Source organism: Octopus sinensis, linkage group LG1 (assembly GCF_006345805.1).
Source record: "Octopus sinensis linkage group LG1, ASM634580v1, whole genome shotgun sequence".
NCBI lineage: Eukaryota > Metazoa > Mollusca > Cephalopoda > Octopoda > Octopodidae > Octopus > Octopus sinensis.
In genome coordinates, this window is record NC_042997.1 from 176,506,852 (window position 1) to 176,531,630 (window position 24,779).

At 29.6% G+C, this 24,779-nt stretch overlaps 1 protein-coding gene across 1 annotated transcript in view; it reads left to right on the plus strand.

Annotated features, from left to right (window-relative positions):
* The window catches only part of LOC115229790 (trafficking protein particle complex subunit 8), a 96,113-nt gene that overhangs the window by 54,347 nt on the left and 16,987 nt on the right, over positions 1-24,779 (plus strand). Inside the window, exon 7 of the mRNA XM_029800109.2 lies at positions 2,267-2,308. Within this exon, the coding sequence (XP_029655969.2) occupies positions 2,267-2,308 (42 nt within the window). The remainder of the gene's footprint in view (positions 1-2,266; positions 2,309-24,779) is intronic.

Consider the following 24,779-nt stretch of genomic DNA (forward strand, 5'->3'; position numbering starts at 1 on the left):
CTAGACTGAAACAAGCACTAGGGTCACTATGATTAACTAAAATGCTTTGAATGTATGGTTACTGTTGAATGCCTGAAATCAGTAAAATATGTATAGTACAAATTGTTTGACCACAATTTGTATCTCTGGTTTAAGTATTTATTGCATCATAAGTAAGCTCAGCACATTTAGCTGATTTTAGGAAATATAGTAGTCTAGGAAATTCATGATTAGGGAAGTTTTTTTATTGGTTGCATCAATTTTATTTGAATATTTCTTTCTTCTAGATTGGTTTCTCTTAGTTGGTTGGTCTCTTGCAATGCATTTTCAAATTTGTGAAGAGGTAGTGCTCAGCTTAATTCTAGAATGTCTGCTTTGGGGGTTCAAGCAAACTTGGTTTGTGATAGCTTTTTCCCTTTAGATTACATTCATTTATCTCTGCTTTTTACACACACACACACACACACACATGTTAGTTACTGAATATAATCTAATGGACAAGTTTCAGTTTGTTTAAAAGGTCTTGGAATACCAAAATTCTGAGTTGTTGAAACAAATCGAAGCTTGACTATTGAGCTACACAAAAGGAATATATCTACTCTATACCATTGAGTACTCAGTTGAATATTAGTCTTACCAGTCATATATATATATGTGTGTGTGTGTGTGTGTGTGTGTGTGTGTGTGTGTGTGTGTGTTATTCAGTTACTAATGTCTATGTATGCCAATTCTATAGAATATTTAAAGAATGCACTGGAAAGACATTTTGCCAACAAACCAATTATAAATATACAATCTCACACATATATGCATAAACACATACATAACTATTTAGGCTAAAGGCTATATTTTGGAAGAAATTACCATAATGGTAAGAGAGATTACTGAAAAGAAAGGAGATTTTAAATATTTAAGTAGCCAAGTTGAAAGCATTAAACTTTGAATAAAGTGGATGACAGATGTCAGCTAACCTTAAACCCGTTTTTAAAAATATTTGTTTACAATTGAAATATCCAAGTGTTAAACTTCAAAGGATATGAGGCATTATCCTGTTAACTTTTGAGTGTGTTCACATCGAATCCATTTCGTGTGAAAAGAACATTTTTCAATAAAATTTATAGGCTTTGTGGGTAGTGTGTGTGTATATATATATATGTATATATATATATTATTTTCCAATATTGTTTTGTTTTAATGTATTTACTGTGAAACCTTTTTGGACAAAAATTCACTAGCACTTTCCTATATGTTATGGTTTTTTTTTACCCCCTAACATCTAAGAGCATGTCTTTGAGTTTCTGTTTCTTTTATAATTTCATCCAACTTTTAATTGAATTTTGTTCCTTTAACTATAACTGGATAGATTTAGAATGGCTTAATTTAAAGGGAAATTTACATTTCTAAAATACATTCTACTATAATTATTGTGGAAATTCAAACTTTAAGCTAAATATTTTCCTTTATACAATTTCAATAGTTATTTCCTCTAAAATTTTACTAAACACAGTATGGTTAGTAGTATTATTATTTCCTACTAAATAATTATACTTTTGTTTGTGTGGTGATGTTTCAGCACAAGCAGCCATGATAGCACAAATCTATTTACATATTTACAAGAAAAAGGTTGACAATTCAATAGCATGTGTGTATATATTTATGCATGTGTGTGTTTGCGAGTGCATAGATGTGTATATATGTACACACAGTGCTCATATACACATAAAACTGTACATAGGGAAAACAGATTTTTTTTTTCAAATTAAAAATTTAATAAAGATATTACAAACTAATTATATACTGATGTACATTTTACATTTTCAAAATAAATTGAAATGTAAGCTGTAAGTTGTAGTTTCATAAACAAATACAAATAAAATAAGAATATACTTAGAGTGCTTAACTTTTGCAACATAATAAAGTAACTTGATTTTTGTTCACTCTATCAACATCTCATCAGGACAAAATTTTAAACAATAAGTTTTGAATTCAAAACAATATTTCACAATTACTGAAATTTTAAGTGGAAAAAGTTTTTTTTCCCAGGTTTAAACTTTAAAGCAGTAAAGTTAAATTTTCAAGATTCTCTAACAATTTTGCAAAATTTTAAAAGCAAGAAAGTTTAGTTCATCACGAATGAAAATAATGTTTAAAAATGTGTGAATGTTGTTTCTTACTTATTTGATATTTTGTTGTCTGAAGCAGATAATGTGCAATTTTGTGGTCTGAATGTAACCTGTGTTACTTGTGAAATTTTTCTGCAATCCTAACAACCACCGTCCCTTTTCAGCAAAAACCACAGAAAGCTACTTTTCGATACTTCATAACATGGGTAAGTGCAACGAGTCTCCCCCGACGATGCTTCACCTGCTTCTTCTCATAAAACCCATTGCATGTGTGTTTCCATGGATACCACTTTCGAGCACTTATTTCATGTTTCCTAAGCACAGGAATCTGGGATGGATTTTTGACATTTTCACTTAAATATCTTTGAGAAAATGTAAATGAAAATGAAATCTTTCATTACATTTTTCCTTCTGACCTATATTTTAATGGGAACCATTGTGGAAAGTAGTGTGTTACCAAGGAAACTAATTGTTAAATGCTAGCTTTTTGTGCAGTTGTCATACTTCTCTCTAAAGTATTTTTATATGACTTATTAACCATGAACTTTAATCAACAAATATTTGATTTAACAAATATTCTCTATAGCTTGTTGCATCAAAAGGTTATATGCCAATAATTGTGTGTTTTTCTACGTATTTTTTTGTGGGTAAATTCTAGTGAATTAAACAAACCTAAATCTGTTGAGACTGCTTTTTTTTTTCTAACATTGATTAGGGAAATTGCATTGTTAACTCAAGATTTATTTGGTGTTTGATGTATATTTGAAACTAAAATATGTTCTTTGCAAGATCAAGTAAACATAGTTCAATAATGCTTCTGATTCCAAGCTTATAAATTATCTATTGTAGCATTTTTGATTAAACTGTGTTTAAGTTCTTTGGGCCAAAATTTACAAAACATGTTTAAACTTATGCTAGTAAGTTTTAACAACTTCTTCAGTAAAATGTTAAGTTTTTGTTTAAGAGATTATGGTTTGATAGCGGACGTTAAACAATGACAATGATGATGATATATAATTACATTTATAGCTCATTTACCAATATGACATAATGGTAGGAAAAGAAAGTGACTTATTGTTAAGAGAGAAAATAAGATTCTAATTCATGTATATCGAATAGTCATATAATTATGACAAGCAAAAAAATTTACAATTTTAATGGTGAATGGGAAGCTTTCTTTTTCTTTTGTGAGTCTTACTACTTTCTTTCTCTGTCAAATGAAAGTTTAACTAAGACTAACATTCAGTGAGGTTATATTACATGAAATTAAATTGTTATTGCTGTTTCTGATAAATGAAATAATTTATACCATATTATGACTTGATTCACTTCTAAAATGTAATACATGATACTTTAACTTTGTTATTGATGTTCAAAACTATGACCTTGGTTTTAATGAAAATTATATATAAAAAAAAAAAATTCTGTTTATATAATTAATTTTTTGCATTTCTATTATTTGTTTGTTCTGGCACTTTACATACTGAGTTCAATTTCTGCAAAGGCAAACTTGCCTTTCATCATCCCCAGGGTCACTAAAATAAGTCTAGTACTGAATCAATAGTATCAGCTAATCCTTTCCCCTCAAAAATTGATGGCCTTGTGTCAAAATAAGAAACAGTTATTTTTGTGAAGATGGCAGAAGATGGCTTTGTATAAAAAAAATGCCTTGCAATATTTGTTATGGCTCTTTACATTCTGAGTTCATATTCTGCTGAAATCAACTTTTCCTTTCACCTCGCCAAAATTAATAAGATAGAATTACCAGTGAAGTATTGTAATCAACTGCCCATACCCCATAAATTTCTAGCCTATGTTAGAAACAATTATTTGCTTGTTTGACTCCCTACATTCTGAGTTCAAATCATACCAAAGCTAACTTTGCCTTTTATCCCCCCAGGTTTGATAAAATAAGTTCTAGTCTAAGCACAGTGATGGTGATGGGCAAGTAGTAGAAACAGTAAATGTTTTTACAGTATCTAGTTTTTTTTCTCTCTATTTTGAGTTTAAATTTTTAGAGTCAACTTTCATCTTCTCTGAAGTTGACCAAAGAAACATCATTTATATTGTGAGGTCATTCAGTTGACTAAACCCCCTTCTCAACAAATTTATGGTCATGTGCCTATGTGAAAAATCAGTTATTTTCTAGGCTCTAAAACCTTGATTGCATTTTGTGTAACATGAAATGTATTTTGCTTTTAATCTATGTTAAACTTCTCCCTCTGATATATCTACATTTTTCTGAATATTCTGCTTTCATTTTGTGTTGAAAATTGTTACTTTGTTCAGCATTGTAATATGGTGGAGTTAGACAATTAAAATGTTTCTAAATGCAAATTGTTAATCATTTAGGAGTAGCTACTAGGTGTATTTACATATACGTGAAAATTGTATATTCTGTTGTACATTTTATTCATGTTATTTTTCTAAACAAAATCCAAACAAAAATTACATTTTTCATTCTTTTTCTTTAAATGTTATAGTTTCTGTAGATATTCATATTGTCATTGAACATTTTCTATATGTAAAGTATTAAATTTTTTTTAATATTCATATATTTCCTTTGCAAGTTAGTTATAATTAATATTACTCTATAAAACTTAATCTCTTTTTTTTTTTCCTTTTAGATTTAGTGTTTATGAATAACTAATATTTACTTGATCAGCATGTTAGCTTTGTTTTCAGTAGGATTTATTTAATGATAGACTTTTTAGCAGGTTCGGCTGTTAAAGATAAAAATCCTTGACTCATAAATGCTCCAAACATAATATTCTAATTGTTTTGTCTAATTAACTTTTAGCTTTACCTAAATCTTTTTCTGTAGAATGTTAAAATAATTTTGAGACACATCACACTAAATATAAAATCTTTTTTTTTTCAAGTTTAAATGATAGTGACACACAAATTTCAACCTCACTTGTATAGCTCTATAGATCAAAACTTGTGTTACCAAATTCCAAATTATTTTCTTAGAAATTCCTAAAGAGAACCTCTAGTACACTGAAACAGACTAACTTTATCTACTCACAGAACCAATCAACCCATTCATTTATCATACATAGAATATTATAATAACTGCAGTAAACTGTAAAACAATGTGGAACTGGAGTCATGTCTAATTTCTTGCATTCTTTTAAATTTTAATGAAGTAGTGACTAAACTAAATCCATGTCAGTTTCATTTCCTGTTACACTGCTAATATTCTTGTCACATTATCTTATTTCCTCTACATTTGAAACTTTTTTTCTAATAAAGAAAACAGTAGTTTGGTGATTTATATAGTCCTAGCGAGTCATACTTGACATTGTTAAAAATGTATAAAGCCTTCTGGGAATTATGCATGTTTTACTGTAACAACATGTTTCAGCAAGTTAAATGCACATGTTTGCAAGTTCAATGCTCTTATGATGGGGTTTATATGTTGACAGCATGTGTCTTACACTATGTACATCCTGCTTGGGACAACTTATGAAAATGAATATATGCATTATTTAAAATTATACAGCAAGTAATGTACTGAGCCCAAGTCAATTATACTATCCCCTTGCTTAAGGAAAATCAATATTGTAAATTGAGGTGCTTGAGAACTGTTAAAAATGAGTACAAAACAGCTAAATATAAATGTACATACACACAGATACACATTTTATATCCATATCAAGCCTTAAAAAACATACAAATATGCGTTTTGTTTTATTGAAAACATTTGTGAAAGTGGCATGAATGTGTTATTTTATTTAATTTAAAGAGTAGGCGTAATTTGATAGCCTTTGCATGTTTTCCCACTGGCGAGGTTGATGTGATTGATGTTGAGCTTGAACTTACATAAATGGATTGAGGAAGCTTCTGCAAAACAAGAATTTGGTCAGGTGTTTAATACAGATTTGATTAGATGAGACAAGTATGGATGATGAAAAGAGGGAAATCAGGTGTATCAAAAGAGCATATGCAAGATATAACTGTAAGTTCTGAGAAACTGAAACCATTACTGGAAGGTTTAAAGTGAGTGTGTGAAAATAGCAGACAGGCTGTAGTTTATTGGTGAGGAACAATTTAAGAATCGGTTAGATATTCCCACTTGCTCTAGATAACTAGTGCTTTTATATGTAGACAAGTTGTGCCTTATAGAGTCAGCAGATATTGGCAGTTGAACTAGTTTCTGGCCTAAAAGAGACCTGTTATTGCATTAATATATTTTTAAAACTGGCCGCATCCATCCTCTCACACTTATGCTACATCATTCTAAAACTAATCAAATTGAAATATTGAAGCTATGCTAATTCAAAACAATGTGAATAAATAAGAATTACATTTGACATAATATCCTGCATGCTAAAGAGTTAGATATCTTTTATACATCATTAAGAATCAGTGATAATTAATACCCGACATATTTTCAAACTAGATCTATCAAACAATTTTCTTCACCCTACTTGTTCATGCTAACTTGGTCTTACAATTGAAACTGTTTACTGTAATTGTAAAAGAATTATAATTATTTTCCTTCATGCATTTTATCAGAAAAACAATAGCTTTCGAATGTATGCTATATATATATATATGTATGTAGGTGTGTGTGTAGCAAATGTATGTACATGGGTGCAGATATATGTATTATGTGTATATATGTGTGTATATATGCATGTACATGTGTATGTATATATGTATGTATATATGCAGTACATGTGTATATATTATGTGTATGTGTGTATATAGGCATGTGTGTATATATGCATGTGTGTGTATATGCATGTATGTACATGCATGTGTGTATATGTACGTGTGTGTCTGTGGTGCAGGTGTATATACACATGTGCACGCATGTGTATATATACATGTCTATACATATACATACATACGTATGTGTGTGTATGTATGCATATGTGTATATAGGTGCAGGTGTGGCTGTGTGGTAAGAAGCTTGCTTCCCAACCACATGTTTCCAGGTTCAGTCCCACTGCGTGGCACCTTGGGCCAATCAAAGCCTTGTGAGTGGATTTGGTAGATGGGAACTGTATATATTTGTGTGACTGTGTTTGTTCCTCCACCATCGCTTGACAACCGATGTTGGTATGTTTACGCCCCTGAAAATTAGCAATTCAGCAAAAGGGGTTGATAGAATAAGTACCAGGCTTACAATGAATAAGTCCTGGGGTCGATTTATTCAACCAAAGGTGGTACTCCAACATGGCCTCAGTCAAATGACTGAAATAAGAGTATGTATGCGTATGTGTATACATGTGTGTGTGTATGTATGTGTGCATATGTATATTCATGCATGTGTGCGTCTATGTATGTGTGCATATGTGCATGTATGTGTACATTCATGTATGTATATGCACATGTATATATATGTATATGCACGTGTATTTTTATATATATGTATATGCACAAATTTATATATGTATATGCACACATATATATATGTATGTATATGCACACATGTATATATATATATATATGTATATGCACACACGTGTATATATATGTATATGCACACACGTGTATATATATGTATATGAACACACGTGTATATATATGTATATGAACACACATATATATGCATGTATATGAACACACACATATATGCATGTATATGAACACACACATATATGCATGTATATGAACACACATATATATGCCTGTATATGAACACATGTATATATACATATATATGCACACTTCTGCATATATATATGTATATGTTTCTGTGTAATTTTAATTCATATCCTTTACGATTTATTAAAAAAAAAAAAGCGTTTCCAATGGTAACACATTACTAATATCTGTATATATTCATCATTTCATATTTTAGTTTTAACTTTTTATTTATATTCATTTTTTCAATGTTTCCTTATTTATTGTTATTATTTTAACTTTCTGTTAATTTCTTCTTGTTTATTCTGTTCATTATTGCTTAATACTTTACAGCTTGAAATTCTTTACTTTTTTTTTTTTCATTTCAAACTCAGTGCCACTGCACCTTTTCATTGTTGTGTGCTTCAATGGTGGTGTACAGTGGTGCCAAAGTCTCTTAGTTCTCTAAACATTTTGCTTAACACTGGTGCATGTACATTTGGCCAAGCTCTACAAAGCTCTGATCACTGTGTATCAACAAGCACATGTGTTTACTTTTTGTTTCTGCTAATTACTGCAAAATTGCTGAAAATCTGCCAAATTTTCATATAAGCTTTTCTAAGGTAAGCTTGAAGTTAAAGTATCACTAAGTATCTTCGTCAATTTTTAATGCAAGCTTACTGTATATAAGAAAATATTGATCTCCCTCTTGTATTAGTGCAGCTATACTTGGTGGATTTGACACTATTATTATCTTCTCTGCTTTCATTAAGTTCAGTCTTTAAAATAGGTATTCTGTCTCCCTAAATTATTTGTATTGCTGTGTATTCTTTGAGGCTTTTTTCTTAATTTTATTTTCTCTCTCTTTTCATATGTAATGTGTCATTACATCCTAGTATATATATATATATATATATAGGAATTAATTTTCTTCATTACATACATCAATTCATATCAGTGAATTTATTCCATTGATATAAAAACTTTGATAAATATTAATTTAAACTATCAAAGTGTACTAATGTTATTTTATTTATTTTTCTGTATTCTATTTGTATTGCATGTTTTAATTTCTTTGAAGTATTTCATAGTATAATATTTGTTGGTAATTATAATTTTAACTTTGTTTCATAGAATTTCTTTACAAAGTACATTAATTTCTCATTCAGTTTTCAACTGGAAGCTCTTAGTGATCATATTGAGATGCCAAGGAAAAACAATGAGAGATATGAAATGTATGAAAAGAATGAAAGAGGTGTATTCAGTGGCAGTGTGAAAGGTCTTCATAGTCTTTCTGAACAGTTGTGAAGAAATTTGCTCTTTCTTATGGAGTACAATAATAGTCATCGAAATATGCTAACACTTGGAAATATTTCACATAGAAAAGGTACTACTAGAAGAACAACGAGTAGTCAGTGTTAAAGTTGGTTCCATTCAAATAGGAAGTATTTTATACATGAATACAAAAGATGCATGATGAGTTAAATTTAATAGCAGAAATGCCACTAACTTCAATTTTGTTACCTGGGGAATCAATTGTTAAAAAAAAAAAAAATGACCTTGTGCACATTCTCAAATCAACTTTTTGTTGATATAAAAGATAAATTTATACATTATATAAAATGGGTAATTAAAAGTGAACCAGACTCTTCAGAAAATTTGTTCAATGAAAGGTGGCAAAACTGAAGGTCATGCCATTAAGTTTTAAATTAACTAACATGTGAATAATATATTTTTAATACAATTAAGACAGGTGCTCAGTACGAAAAGAAAATTGATTGACAAATTAGATGTAATCACTGGCTCTTAACATCTTGAAAATCTCTATAAATTTATGATGTTGTGCAACAATACTAAGTAATGCACTTTGCCCTCTACATCCTGCTTTTTACCATTCTCAAATGAAAATTATGTCTTGATTCATTGATTAAACTCAATGTACTTGCGATTCGTATGCAAAAGAAGTAACTTTGGTGATCTGAATTTGTGATAACATTAGTTAGTTAAATGGTAATTTATAAATAAATGCATGTGTATAAAGATCAAGACAAAAAAAGGGGGTAGGGTGAAGCATAGGGTTTTGGTTTATAAAATGTTATCAAGAAAGGTATTTTTGAGACTTGGTCAATTATATCTACATTGAAAACCACACATGCCACCTAGTACGTTTCAATTTTTGACTCAAAGAAAAAATTTTAAATAGGACACAACTACATGCATTATTTACTGAACCTTTTCTGGACTTGAAATTCAATGCACCAAGATATGCATACATTCTATTGCTTCTACACATTATTCAGTATGTCAGGTGGTTTGATAACATCACTTCACAGTTGGTATATCTGCATGTGTGAAAATAAACTCAGCTACTTGAGCAGAGTTCAGTTCTACTCTGAAACAAAATAAATATGCTTTTGATATCTAAACCTATTACCTGCATTATCATATCTATCTAAACCCATTACCTGTATATGCATAGATTTGTTGGTAAAGTGTCTAAAAATTAATTCTACTTAATTCTACACAACCTATGTGACTTATGGCCATCTGCACTTCTGACCATAAGAAATAGAGTACATATTGTCTTTTTCACATTTATGTACAATAATTATGGATTAAGTTTTTGTGTTTTATATTTTTATAACCTGTTTGAATGGAAATAGTATTGAAAAATATAAATCTTATGACTAGTCAGTTGGAAATCATGATACCGAGAGAATGTTTTGTGTTGGAAAAATTGAGTGACTGGCATAAGCAAAAAGAGACACTCAACAAAATGCCAAAACAAAACATGTTAAATAATGTACTGTTTTCCCATATGAACAATTGGTAAAAGATTTATCTGCTTTGATATGAGAATTATGTTCAAATGGAGTTGTTACCCTCATGATTATTACAATAAAATCATTAAAGTTATCTATAGATTCATATAAATATATTTTTCTAAAGCTCCATTTCCCAGCTCCTATGATTTTGACATCCTGCTGACACTTCTCTGGATGCCTCAAGAAGTTGTACCCTAAGTATAAAAGCAACTGGATATGAAAGGCAATATTTTTCATGTGCTTAGTTGATGGCACAAAACTTCAGCCAAATGGTAATATTTAAATAAAAAGCTATAACAAAAGAAAATTTTCTAAGTGTTAAGTTTACTGAAAGAGATGGATGAAATGCATTTGGTTGAAAAGACCTGGATTTCTTCTTAGGCCAATGATATTACTTCTATAGAACCTTTTCCATATATATTAGTGTGAATTTGTAAAGATGGAATTACAAGAGAATGAAAGAAAGTGCTCAGTGATCCTTTGAGATTGACCATCATTTCTGCAGCTGTTTCAGTAAGCTATTTGAAACACATTGATAACTGTGGAACATGTGAGTGGTATCTGGAACCAAGGAAAGAGTGGGAAGTGCCCAGGCTTAGATTTTGTTGTACAAGAGATGAAAGTGGCGAAGGAAAGAGTTCCAAATTAAATGGTGCTAAAATCTTTTTAAAAGTGTGACATTGTCAGTGCAGTAGATGAAATGAGATAAATTGCTATTCAAGGAATTTTTAAGAGGATAAACAAGTGACTAACAGATGAGAATTATTTTGAAATTGGAGTTTGATGTATATACAAATGATATTTTGGGGTGTAAAAGTCATAACACAGATTTAGTAGTCATGACTGATTTTCATCTGTAATTCCGTGAACTCCTGAAGCTTTTGTGTAGACATTATAAGCATTTTAAATAAAATTCCTTAAAATCAATTCATAAATGCTTATTTCATTATACTGGTCTCATGAATTTATATATACATGTCTTTCAGGTGTGCAAAACATATGCAGTTTTCTGTTGGTCATCTGTAATCCATTAGATTCTTCGTTTATTGTCAGTCAGTCAGGAATGGCTATTTAAAGCACTGGTTGGTCTGTTTGTTTTGGCCATAGATCATAGCTATACATTTGCATGGTACCTATTTTGGAACCTGTTAGACTATATTAGAAATTATTTGGATTATTTTAGTCAAGTGTGTTTATTATTTAAACACAGCTGCAAGTGAACTTATGAGCAATATTCACAAACTGAAACCCCAAAAATGGAGAGCATCACTTGTATACACAATAGAATAATGCTATGCATTATTAAACCATTAACATACTGAGAAATAAGTGATCAAAGTATTTAATCTCATTTCCTTTTGTCTTTTAATAGCTACAATTTTTTATTCAATAAATACTTGTCATTGTCATTTATATGTTAATTTGTTTTAAAATTTTTTTTACCTGTGTATACCTAATTGGTTTGTTTTATGTTTGATATTCTTAATTTATTAACAAATAATCAATACTAGAATTTAAGTAAACAAAACAACCCACGTTAGTTATTAGTACTTATTCTAATCTTTTCTAAAATAAGCAATGAGACACAGATATTTAATAGCTGTTTATAAATTTCTTTGTTTCAGAAATATATTACTAGTTTAACCTCATTCCTTTTTGCTTTGAATTTATAAAATATTATAGTTATTGAATAAATAGAAAGATAATTGAGATAATGTTACCATTTTTAATCAGTTTTATCTGAAGCTATAGAAATTAAATTAGTGTTCAAACATGGGGATCAATTACTTATCAGTTTGTCGCAACAGTTGATTTGTTGACTTTATCTACTTATTCCCAATAATTAAATTAAATGTTAAATTTTGTGTGCGTGTGCGTAAGCTCTTGAGGTTACTGTTGTGAACTTTTTGAAAGGATAATTGAAATCTATTTAATCAACTGTTGGTAAGAAAAATTACTTGGAATGAGATATAATTCTTAAACATGTATGTTTATTCTAATTGCCTAGTCCTACCCCACTTCTCTCATGACAATGATTTTTATATAATACTTATTGAAATTTCATGTGCTATTTGTTGTTATGAATTTGTTTTTTTTTTTCTCTAGTTTTTGCTAAATAGCTGGACTTTATCTTGATTTACCTCTTCCTTAAAACATTAACCTTTGATTTTGATAAATGTCCATTGGGGTGTGTATGAACCATATCTTATCCACATGAACAATAGTCTACACAGAGACACACAAACATATATGCTGACAGGTCTCATTCATTAGCAATATGTACTTCTATAGTTTACTTTTTTTTTTCATAAGTATTATTGTTATAGCCAAAAGGACATGGTAAATTTCTTACTGCTGTAAATCATCTTATGTGAAGTGAATAAGTTCATTTGTAAAGGAAATGTAGTCTAGTTACTTTAGGCATAATCTATAATTTATACATACTCTTCCATGTATACATGAATAAAAGAAATGTTCAAATAATTTTCTAAATTAAAATGAATTTGATGTCAGTTTTTGGAGGGGAGTTGTTGTTAGTATTTTTCTCTAATTTGAAAGCAAATATCGACCAGTAAAGCCATAACATTAATAATGATCATTGTCTGAATATAAGTAATTTTTTAAAATATATATTTATTGATTTTCCTTGAATTGAATAACACTAATATATTCTTAACAGTTTATAAATAGAAATTGTCTCAAGTGGTGTTTCTGCAGAAGGTTGTGAGTGTGTTTCTAAGTATGTTTGGGTACATATGCAAGCATATTCATATACATATATAAATTATATTTATGATAACCAGATAAAATATTTCTGTGGTAAAAAACGGAAATAAAAGGCATAACATTTTTATGAGCAAACAAGTGAAGGAATATATGAACACAGCTGTTACTCCTGACACGTTTGCTACTTCTGATGTCATATGTCAATGAAAATTTGTACATTTACCACTTTTTTACATGAATTATAACATTTTATTTATTTTTTCCCCTCTAATTTTATTATATATTTCATGGAAGATCTAATTTTTGAAATATACTTTTTGTTCCCTATCCCTCAATGTGATATTAACAAAAATGTTAATTTATAAATTGTGTTAGTTAACATTGATTTATAAAGTGTTACAAATCAATCTATTGTGTACACGTACACTTTTATTTTTTGTTTTCTACCTAAAGATTTTTTTTCTCTATGAACTATTTAAAAGAAAAACTTTATCAATGATGTAGCTAATATTTACTAATTAATCTTTATAAATTAAGATATATTTATGAAAGTTTTATTCTCTCTTTTACAAGCACAAAGAATATTTAAAAAAAATACAACTCAAGAAACAAACTATTCTAAGCAAGAATATTGCTATCTTTGGTTTTGGTATTATTTTCCCATCCAGGTGTAGTTTAGTAGTTTAGATAGGTGTGACACATTGCCATTGATCTTAATTCTGCAGCATCTCATCTCATGTTCTCTGTAAGATCAAAACTTTCTCAGGCTGAAAATAAATTCATTTTTAGGAAGAAAACCATTCAGCTTTTGATGACTGGGCAAACTTTCATTTATTTTTGTGTCTCCCACGCATTAAAATAAGTTTTTAAAATTCAATTCTGTTAGTTCAAATGAATTGATTTTTCTATTTTGTGGTGGTTGATGTAGATTCTAACTATTAAAGAAACAAAATAATACCAAAAGGTCTTTTTTTAAGATGTGTCAAAAAATATTAATTTGATCAAGATCATTAAGTAGATGAAAGTCTATAGGGATCTTTGGCAAAGTCTTCTGCAACATTTCTTGAAATAATGTTAATTCTTACCTCTTTGTTCAGTTTTGCTTAACACAGCTTTTTTTCCTTTTCTTTTCTGCTTGCTTGAAAGGCTAAACTTGTTTAATCTAGCATGATAGTGTTGTTAAGCTTTATTTGTAAAGTATTTGGACTATTTCCCTCTGATCTAATCAAGAAGATTTATCCTTCAAGACACATACGCACATGCACGTGTGTTTATGTGTGTGCATTTAGAAACAAATTAGTTGCTAATAAATTGGTTCAATGATTTCATATTTGAATGTCAAGAAGTAATTATATTTCTCAAAAATATTTAATTTACTCCTATTGTTCTCTATTTTTTGCTTTCTTTTCTTTCCATGAAATGAAACTTTAAATATGAAATAAGAAAAAGACTTCATGATTATTAGTGATTGAGTAGAATCCAGCTCAGAGTTTTGGAGATTTTGATTTCTTAGTTTGCGACATATCACTTCTATTAGTAACTCATTTAAGAAAGGCATGAATGTCACACATTCACATTGCTATTCCACTGTAAATTTGAGGTCTTATTCCTCTGTAAGAAATATGAGATATATTTTAATTCAGACTTATGACATTGTTTAAAAGTTTGACATTTCTTTCTAACTTATTTCCCAGTTGTTACACATCTTAATTCAAACTGTGAAACTGGACAATCTTTGCTTAAGTAGACAGGCATTTCAAGTACTGTTCCTTTTAGTTATTATTCCTCAGTCAATAATTGTTTATATCCTCAACTGTTAATATTAGAAAACAAAAAAATAATATGAAGAGCTTCTTACAAGGTGAAGAAGGACGTGATAATTTATATTTTTGCATTGTAAGAAGCTTTTCACAATATTTCTTTGTATTCTTATATCGTAATGCTTCAAGCAAACTATAACACTGTTGTTAATGTTAGACCTATGAATTCAAGATGAATTCTAACCCTTCAGGTTTTATAATTGCTGCTTTTGAAAGTACATTTGTCTTTTATTCTTTTCAGAATATTTATAGGATCATATATAAAGAATATTTTTCTAACTCCTAAATCTTTTTTGGTATAAAAATGTGCAAAGTTATTGTATATTTTTTCTTTGGTTTGTAATCTGCAGCTATGCATTCAAAATGTGAAAATAGCATGAGAACCAATGTTATATAAAGGGTGAAATTATGCATCTATCAACAATTTTTTTCTTGTTGATTTTTATTAGGCCCCTAAGCAATTATCTGTCTGCATTTAATAATGTTCTTTAACATACACTTAGTAGAAAAATGAAAAAAATTGACATTGAAAATTGAGTAAAAATTTTGGTAAAACTCAGCCAAAGCTTTTTCATTTTCTAATGATACATGCAATTTGATTAATAGATTGAAAATATATACAAAATTTTCAAAGTAAAACATTAACTTCTTTGATTTTGACAAGTACAATTATCAACTTGGAAACTACATTTCTTAAGTACATTTATTTCAACAAATGTGGAATTGAATGAAATTATGTCAGAATAAGATTTTCAATCATTAACATATGTTAATTTTCCTTTGTCTGTTTGAAATTTAAATTTTGAAATTATTACATATAAATGAAATATTTTTCTACGAATGAAATTGTGATCTTGTTCTTTAAAAGTGATATGTTGTAATATGTAGAAAAACATGAGAATGTTATTCTGCTGCAGGTATTTTGTGCTTATGAGAAATGACTGAAGAGTTTATAACGTGATATTTAAGAAATGAGGCAGTGTTTAAAAATGAATAATGAAAGTCTGTGTAATTATCATCTCATTATAGATATTTTGTTTTCATGGGAACTGCTTGAAAATGTATTTTAACCTTATACTACTGAAGCTTAGACTTACTCCCCACTGTATACCATATTTAAGTAATTGAAATTTTAGAATTGTTCTCGTGTTTATTTGACCAGAGTTCGTGATTAATAACAATTGTTCTCATCACAAGGGGAGTAATGAGTTAATTTGAAATATCCTGACTTGTTATATCAAGTATACTGTTTTTCATACTATTGTCATGCAGTAGGTATCTCTGAATATTCCCCCTCTACCTCCAACCATTGTTATCTGATATAGGATTATCAAAGAGAAATCCACTGATTTATCTAAAACTCACTTCTTTGAGACAAGTTTGATAGACATTCAAGTTATTAAATTTTAGATCTCAGAAAACACATTTTGTAGGTAAAGTGGTTAAGTATGAGCTCAAAGTGTTGAAAATTCCTACAGGAGCATGTTCAACTAAGAGCTGTTAAGCCTAGAATTAAGTGGCCAGTTCTACTGGAAATGCATGTATCTCAACTATCCATAAATATTACAGTTGATTTGTTTTTGGCATCATCAAAATGAATATCAGCGCCTGATGCTAAGAGAGCAAGTTAAGCTACTCCATCTTTGTTCATAAGTAAAAACAAAACTCAAGAGAGATTGTCTGATGAAAGATTGTTTAAATTTTGAAAAAGTAGATACTTTATTCATTTATAAACATAAATTTCAAAATATTGTATTACTAGTTATGGTGTACTAAAAATTACCATTAAAAATATATATTGATATTTTATGTGACTTGATGTTTCATTTCTTGTATTTTACCTCTGAAATTATTTTTAAAAGCAGTTCTCATGTTATTTTTTTTACCACACAAACTTTGGCCATTACTTTTATTTATATTTTTTATTACCTAAATAATATAAACACCTATTGTTAAAGCATACTTACAAGTAAACTCATGTCTTTTATTCTTAATTTCTCTTGGAAATTTCTCAAATTTCCATTTTAGACAATTGTTGAATAATGATAACAACAACAACAATAATTTGTCTGTAATCTTATTGATATTGTTAATTTAAAACTTCATTTTCAAAAAAATTCAAAGATTTTATATAACATTTCTGTTTTTCATTGGGAATATCAGATTTCTAACTGGTACAGTTCTGTGAGCAAGTCACATGGTGATAAAGTAATATAAAGGTTGGGTGACAATAGAAGAGGAAGCAAAAAAAAAAAAAAACCCAATAGGCTTTAATGAAAAATTATATATAAATTACATGTAACTAGAAGAAAAGCAGGCGGTTGGCAGTGTGTCAATTTCTACATGAAGAGAACATGAACTGTGAAGAGTTTCAAATTGTGAGGTAGTACTCTTATTAGCAATAAGAAGCCCAGAAACTTATTAAAGTAGTAGTATAAATGAGTCAGAAAATGTCTATTCCTAATTAGGACCATCAAAAGGAATATTTATAGAAATCAAAATGAGAATTATGGCCACCATTGTCGAGATTTTAATGCTCATTTTTTACACTTGCATGGGTGTTGGGGAAATCAGTCGTATCACTAAACACCTGTCTTTTGTCATCTTTTCTGTGAAGTCCAGTATTCTGGGATCTAAAGAGATGAAAAACAGACAATTGGTGATATACTGTAGACATGTCTAAGCATTTAAGGCCAAGAACTACTGAAACTTTGTGGAAATAGTTGTTGAGATGCTGAATGCACTTGGATGGGGTTTTGTCTCCATAGCTATCTCCTTTACTGATCAGAATATGCAGGAAAGGGTTACATATAAACACTGTAATTTACTGCAAAAGTAAGGGTATCAATCTGTTTGAAATTACAAGCTGGTGTATATTTGATTTAAATATTATTCAGTTTGAGTGTGTAGCTGAGTATTGATTTGTAGAAGCTATATTTAGATAAATGAATCTGCTTTGCATGTGGTGAACTGTAATACATTACATTTCTTCATCTCTTACTCTTTTTTTAACTCTCCATTGTTTTTCTTCCACTTTTCTCTTCTCAGCTGATACATGAATACGCAATCTGCATCTCTCTCTTTTTTTTTCAGCTATCTCTATTGTTCCTTTCATTTAATCTCTTTCATTTACACCCTCCTGTACCTACTCTCCTCTTTTGTCTCCCACAGCTAGATAATAGTGGCTCCAGTTTTTTGTTACATTGTTTTACTAAAATACAACATAACAAAATTTATTGGCTTATTTTTATTACCTTCTTCACCTCTAAGTTTTGTCAAATCTTTCCAATATTTGTCCATTTTGTTGCCATCTGTTTCTTTTGCTATGTCTCTGAATCCTGTCTGTCAATTTTGTCATCCATCTGTTGTCACTTGTCCTCTGGATGTAGCCAACTTCATCCAGTCCAACCCAACTCTATTTAAGATTTTGTGAACTTGACATTATCATTTAGTTTTTTGTTTTTAATTTAATTTTGTTTTGTGGTCTTTCTTCTTTATTCAAAACATGTTTGTGAGTATGTTGAGCTGTTCCTGGCTTGTTTGTTAGATCTGTTGTTGGGTTATATGTTTCTGCTTTCATAAAAATTGCAGTGATGATGTGTTGGTTGTAAACTTGTCTTTTGAGGCTTAGGTGCATTTTGTTTCTAAAAATGGAACTTACCTTCTTGAAGTATTGTCAGTCAAAGGTAACGTTTTATATTTCTTTACCTGGTTGTGTTGTTATAAATTGGTTAAAGTAACTTTTTACTATCAACCCATTTTATTAGAGCTTGAATTTTTAAATCTTAAAATTTAAAGATCCAAGAGGCAGGAGATAGTTACAGCCCATAGATGGGTAACTTAGGAGATTCTCATGCCAGATATTAAAAGCTTTACTAAGATCAAGGGCAGTTCTCAAGTTCCCAGAAGTAAGACACCACAAGTGTGTGATCTAAGAGAGAGCAATAGAGTAGTATTTGGTAAGGTTGGTCTTGAAAATGGGACTCATTATGTTTTTATGGAATACGGCAAACTCCTACTTAGAAAGCTTGAGTTTGGTGAGCTGGCTCTAGAGTATACTGTTTAAGAATAATGGAAAAGAGAACCAAGATATTTGTTAGCTTGTAATGAAAAAGAGAACCAAGATATTTGTTAGCTTGTAATGATTGGGAATGTTTTTACACATGGTGAGTGTTCCTATATGATGATGAAAGGGAAGAGTTTGAAAGGAGTTTGTTTGTGCATTGTGGAACTGAAGTGGTATCTTTATTGGCAAGAGTGATACTTAGAGGGCCTACTTGGCTGGGGAGTTGCAGGTAGGAACTATTTGGTGATATTTTGGTTCTGTGAAGGAAGAGGAGAGACATACTTAGAATGATAGTACCTGTCATATTTTTAGTCATCCAATCCATTTCACCCTTGAGCAACTTCTCTCATGTGTGTGTGTGTGTCAGTTGTAATGATACTGAGTCTTCTTTTAATAACAGCATTGCAGATATATTGCTAATAATAATATTGCCAGTGATATTGTTTCAAAAAATTGAATTTTAAGTGTATTCCTTTCCTTTTTTTTTTGTATAAAAATAAAGATCAAAACAAAATATGCAAATACAAAGAGAAAATAGAAGTGGGAGAACCCACATCTCACTTTTTCATTTTCATTTGTTTGTAAGTTTTGCTTGTCTGAAAATGTAAACATCTATTTGCTGTTCAAAATGAGTAATATAATTTATTTTTGTTATACACTATTTAATTTTTTTTATTTTCTGTTTTTATTTGTATCATTAGTTCTTTTTTAAAAAAAAAATTCATTTTTTTCTTTGCTCTACCCTTCTCCCTGTTTAACTAGTCAAAAATTCATCCCATGAAACCATTAGTTTGAAGATGAAGAAATATAAGTAAACCCTGTGAGATTGTGAAAGGTTGCATTCACAGCTGTTTGTTAAAAAATTACTTATCTGTAAATTATGTTCTCTATAATATGGAAATTCTGTTTCAAATATGCTTATTTTTGTTGTTGTTGTTGTGATTGAATGTTTTCTGTTTTAATTGTTGTGATAATTGTTGTTGAAAGCTGTTTTGATCACAAATGGAAAACAAAACTATAATCAGCTTTAGCTTATAATTTATGCAAACAGCTTTTGAAATCCAATCACAGCAGCCTTTTTGGAATATTGCAAAGCTAAACTTCTTTTTTGGTCACCTTACCATAGGTAAATTTTTCATGGTGTTATAGATCAATGTAAATATTTTCAATGCTTAGACATTTTCTTTTTAAATCTATCATTTACCTTTTTCTATTTTTACACTCATTTATCTCTGAATTATTAACAGACAGTGGACATGGCTGTTGTAGTAGCCCACTGAAATAAATATTTGACAGTATTTAGTTTTTGTCTGTCTTATGAGTTCAAACCCCACATGAATTGATCTCATCTTTCATCCTTCCTTGGTTGATAAAATACACAGTAGTGTACAGAATTCCTTCCTTCCTTACAAACAAACAAAAGTTGTTTTTATTGTTCAAGGAATAATGATGTTTGAACTGCATGCAACTCAGTTTTTATTACTGGTGAAAACTATTAACTTCATTTATGTTGCTAAAGCCATTGAGAGAGGTGGTTATGGGGTGTTAAAGTACCACTGCTCTCTATCTGACATTTTGTCATGTCAAATACATGTCTTTTGTTTTGAGATAAAATCTTAGCGATATCAACTTTGCCTTGAATGTTCAAGATCAACAGATTAGAACCAAAAATAAGTTGCGAAAGAAATTTAATTGTAAAGAAAATAGAGTTGGAGCAGACATTTGGTAGTTTCCTACAAAGTGAATGTTATCTAATTTGGCACATTCTTTTCTTTTATTATGGCAGGGTTTGCATTTGCATTTCAATTTTCTTAATTCAATAAAATGAATAGTTGGCAGTGAGCTGGCAGAAACGTTAGCATGCTGGTAAAAAATGCTCAGCAGTATTTTGTCTGTCTTTATGTTCTGAGTTCAAATTCTGCTGAGGTTGACTTTGCCTTTCATCCTTTCAGGGTGGATAAATTTAGTACCAGTTGCATACTGGGATCGATCTAATCGACTGACCCCCTCCCCTAAAATTTCAGGCCTTGTGCCTAGAGTAGAAAAGAATAATATGAACAGTTATGTATAAACTCATTTTGTGCCTATTCTGAAATATGAATACCAGAAAAGATGAAGGGAGAAATTAAATATTTTGTAGTATTTAATTACATCCCTTTATGTTCTGAGTTCCAATCCTGCTGTATCAATTTCTTGACAATGAAATAAATACCACTCAAGTATTAGACTTGATGTAATCCCCTCAAAATTTGTGACCTTGTACCTGTGTTAGAAAACATTTTCATGGTAGAATTAGTATAACAATGGATACCATTACATTGCTGTATTTAGTCATGTTCTGAGTTTGGTTTCCATCAGGGTCAACTTTGTTTTTCATCCTTGTAGGATAAATAAAAGTTAAGTACAGGGTCATTCTCATTGACAATACCTTTCCCCTACAACTTCTTGACCTTATACCTATGTAAGAAATGATAATTATCATGAATTGATACAAAGTTAGCATTCAGTAGCCAATGCTACTGATCAGGTGAATATCTTGATAACACTGCATTCTTGTGTAATTTTTTAATAACCATTGATTGCATCTCTATTCACTACATTTGCACAGTAGTAGTATTAAGAGTTTACTATATCAGAGGGTAATTTTTCTTTGTAATCACACAAAAACTTTTCATCATAGATGTTTTGTTATTTCACTCTGTAATTGTTTGAATTCACAGAAGGCACTATATTGTGATTGCACTATCATTGTTTATTTTTTCCCTCCTTCTCCTCTCAGATATAGGAGACATTTTTAGCATACTGAAAGTATCCAAAAATATTGCACCTTAACTGTTTTAGTACACAAGCAAAACTGTGTTATTACACTCTATCATCTGCTTTGGTACAGTGTTTGATATCACCTCATTTTTTGATCACATTCTATATTTTATTATACAGGAAGCTATGCAGGTGAGATATTTATGACTGTAATTGTTCTAATGTATAAGAATTTTTTTTACATTGTTTTAAAATACAAATGGAAAACTGAAATATTTTCATATATTGTCCGTTGTTTTGAATATGTATAATTTTGAAAAAAAACTTGTAAACTTTTGTTTGGGTTGTGTTAAGAAAAGCTATTATTTTCTATCTCTGTGGTTTATTGTTATGAAACTTTTTCTTAAAAGCTCACTAAAAAATCAAGACATAAATTAAACTCACATATGTTCAAAATTAAAGCATATCAAAATATTGAAAATAAGTAGAATATAAACAAGGTTACCTTTCAAATACATTTATTTTTATCACATTTTCTAATTAGATTGCAGGTTTTTTAAATTTATAACATGAAGTCTGTATTCTAAATCTAGTTAAAAATTTTCAGAAATAATCTCAATTATTTGAAATATTTTGAAGAATAGGATTTTTTCAAAAATGCATGTTGTTCTTTTCTTAAATGCTATTTTGTTAAAGTTAGTTCTCTAATGACCTGTAAAGTGGTTTTCTTACTGAAATATACACTCAACAGGAAACAATTTTTGTCAAAATGGTATTGTCTCTCAATTTAACATATTGTTGCAATCTTCTAGATCTGTATGGTGTTGGTGAATAATTGTCTCATTAGCTCCCTAAACTATAAACAATATCGAATATTTCTCCATTGTCTGTAAAATATGCAATGTTTGAATTTACAGATGGGTTGAGTTCAGAGTTGAAAACCAGTTTCTTTCTAATTTTCTATTTTGTATAATTTAATTTTTGCTTGTTCTTTCAAATATTATTGAAATGTGAATTATTTACACTGGGTTATATTTTCTAACTTATAAACTGTAATATACTTACCACAGTGTTTTGTTGTCCATACAGAAAAAAGGCAGTGTTGCTTTACCATCCAATCTATTAATCTGATTAGATTATAGATGACTATTTTTCTTATCTTTTCATCAACTTTCTCCCTATTTCCTGTCGTCCATTAGTCCACAGTAGTGATTACTCTCTATATTCTTCACTTAAGAAGGTACCATCACTCTGGTCAGGAGAAGGGCAATCCATTTACATGATTAAAAATAAAAACAAGCCAAAAAAATGTTATGTTTGTTTGTAATGATATAAGGAAATTTTTAATGTTTTTGCTTGAACCTTGCATCTCCATTTGTTGGGCATCACCTAGAAAATTCAAATATTTTCTCTTGTCATAACAAACTAACATATATTTCTTGCTTTTGATGTATTGACTCCTGCAGAAAGATTTCTACTAGTTTCTTCAAATTTTAATGATGTGAAACTGAAAGTTAAAAGGAGCTGAATGTGGGAAAGCAATTCATGTAGTGATATTGACAATAAAAATGCTAATATTGCTTCGTTCCAGGGAAACGAAAGTATAAAACATCATACAAGGAAAACTAGATTTTCTCCCATTATGACACTTTATGTAGTCTTCATAAAATCTTAATTTACTGCACTTTAACAGAAGTATTACTGTCTGATAGACTATACTGATGTTAAAAGGTTCCAAAAGAAGTGCATAACTCTGAGGCAGTAACAAATATTTTCTTGATCAATCCTTCAATTTCCCAAACCACAAGAAGTTAGGTTACCAGGATTTTTTTTTTAATGCAAATAGCTCTTTATTCTCTGAAATCATTGCTAACTCTCATGGCTATATAATCCATGGTTATTTATCTCTGTCACTGCTGCTCATTATATACATATTAGTTTTACTTTTGGAACAGTAAAATACTAGAGATAGTTCTCTTAAGTATGTTCTTTTACATCCCACATTTCAAATCTTGTTAACCACTCTAAAACATTGACCACACAGTCCATTACAAACATGTATAAGACAATACATTACACTATCAATTTCAAGAAGTAAAATAGCCAAGTAGATACACCATTAAATTATCAGCTTATTAGTCTTTTGTTATGTATTTGGAAAGTAAGCATCTTTGTATATGTCTCAGTTCACCAAGTGCTACATGTTTCACATCTATGAATAGTTCCTAAAAGAAAAAAATGTGCTATCAGTACAAAATTCCCCCATTATCTCACAATGTTTCAGGTTCTGTTTGCTGAAAGCTATTGAATATTGCTTTTCCCTAGTTCTCAAATTAATTGAAAGCTAGCTAATTTGGTTGCATAATGGATTGCAATTGCTACTCCCCAAATTAAAAGTTTTCTTATAGAATTTCCCCTCTTGAAATTAGTTTATTTCCCAGAATGCTGAAATGGCAGAAATGATAGTATTGGACTAAATGCCTTGCTGTTTTTAATTTTGTCTCTTTGTGTTCTGAGTTCAAATACCACCAGGATTGACTTTGCTTTTCATCTTTGAGGATTCAATATAACAAGTGTGAATAATGAACTGGTGGTAAATTACTTTTCTAGAAATTCGTGGTTATGTACCAAAGTTAGACATTAAATTTTTTTTTCTTTTAATGGAACTTGATATTTATAATTGACCTATTGTAATATTTTATAGATTTTTGGGGAAATCATTTCCTATCTTTGTATGATTATTATCCATTCATATATGTTATCATATATCTGAATGTATAAGATTTAGAAGTTAGAAGAAATATATTCTCTTTTGGGCTAATTTTATATAATACTAATTAGCCTAGGAGAAATTTTAGTAAATTACAGTTGGATGACATTTTGACTAATAACAGATATATCA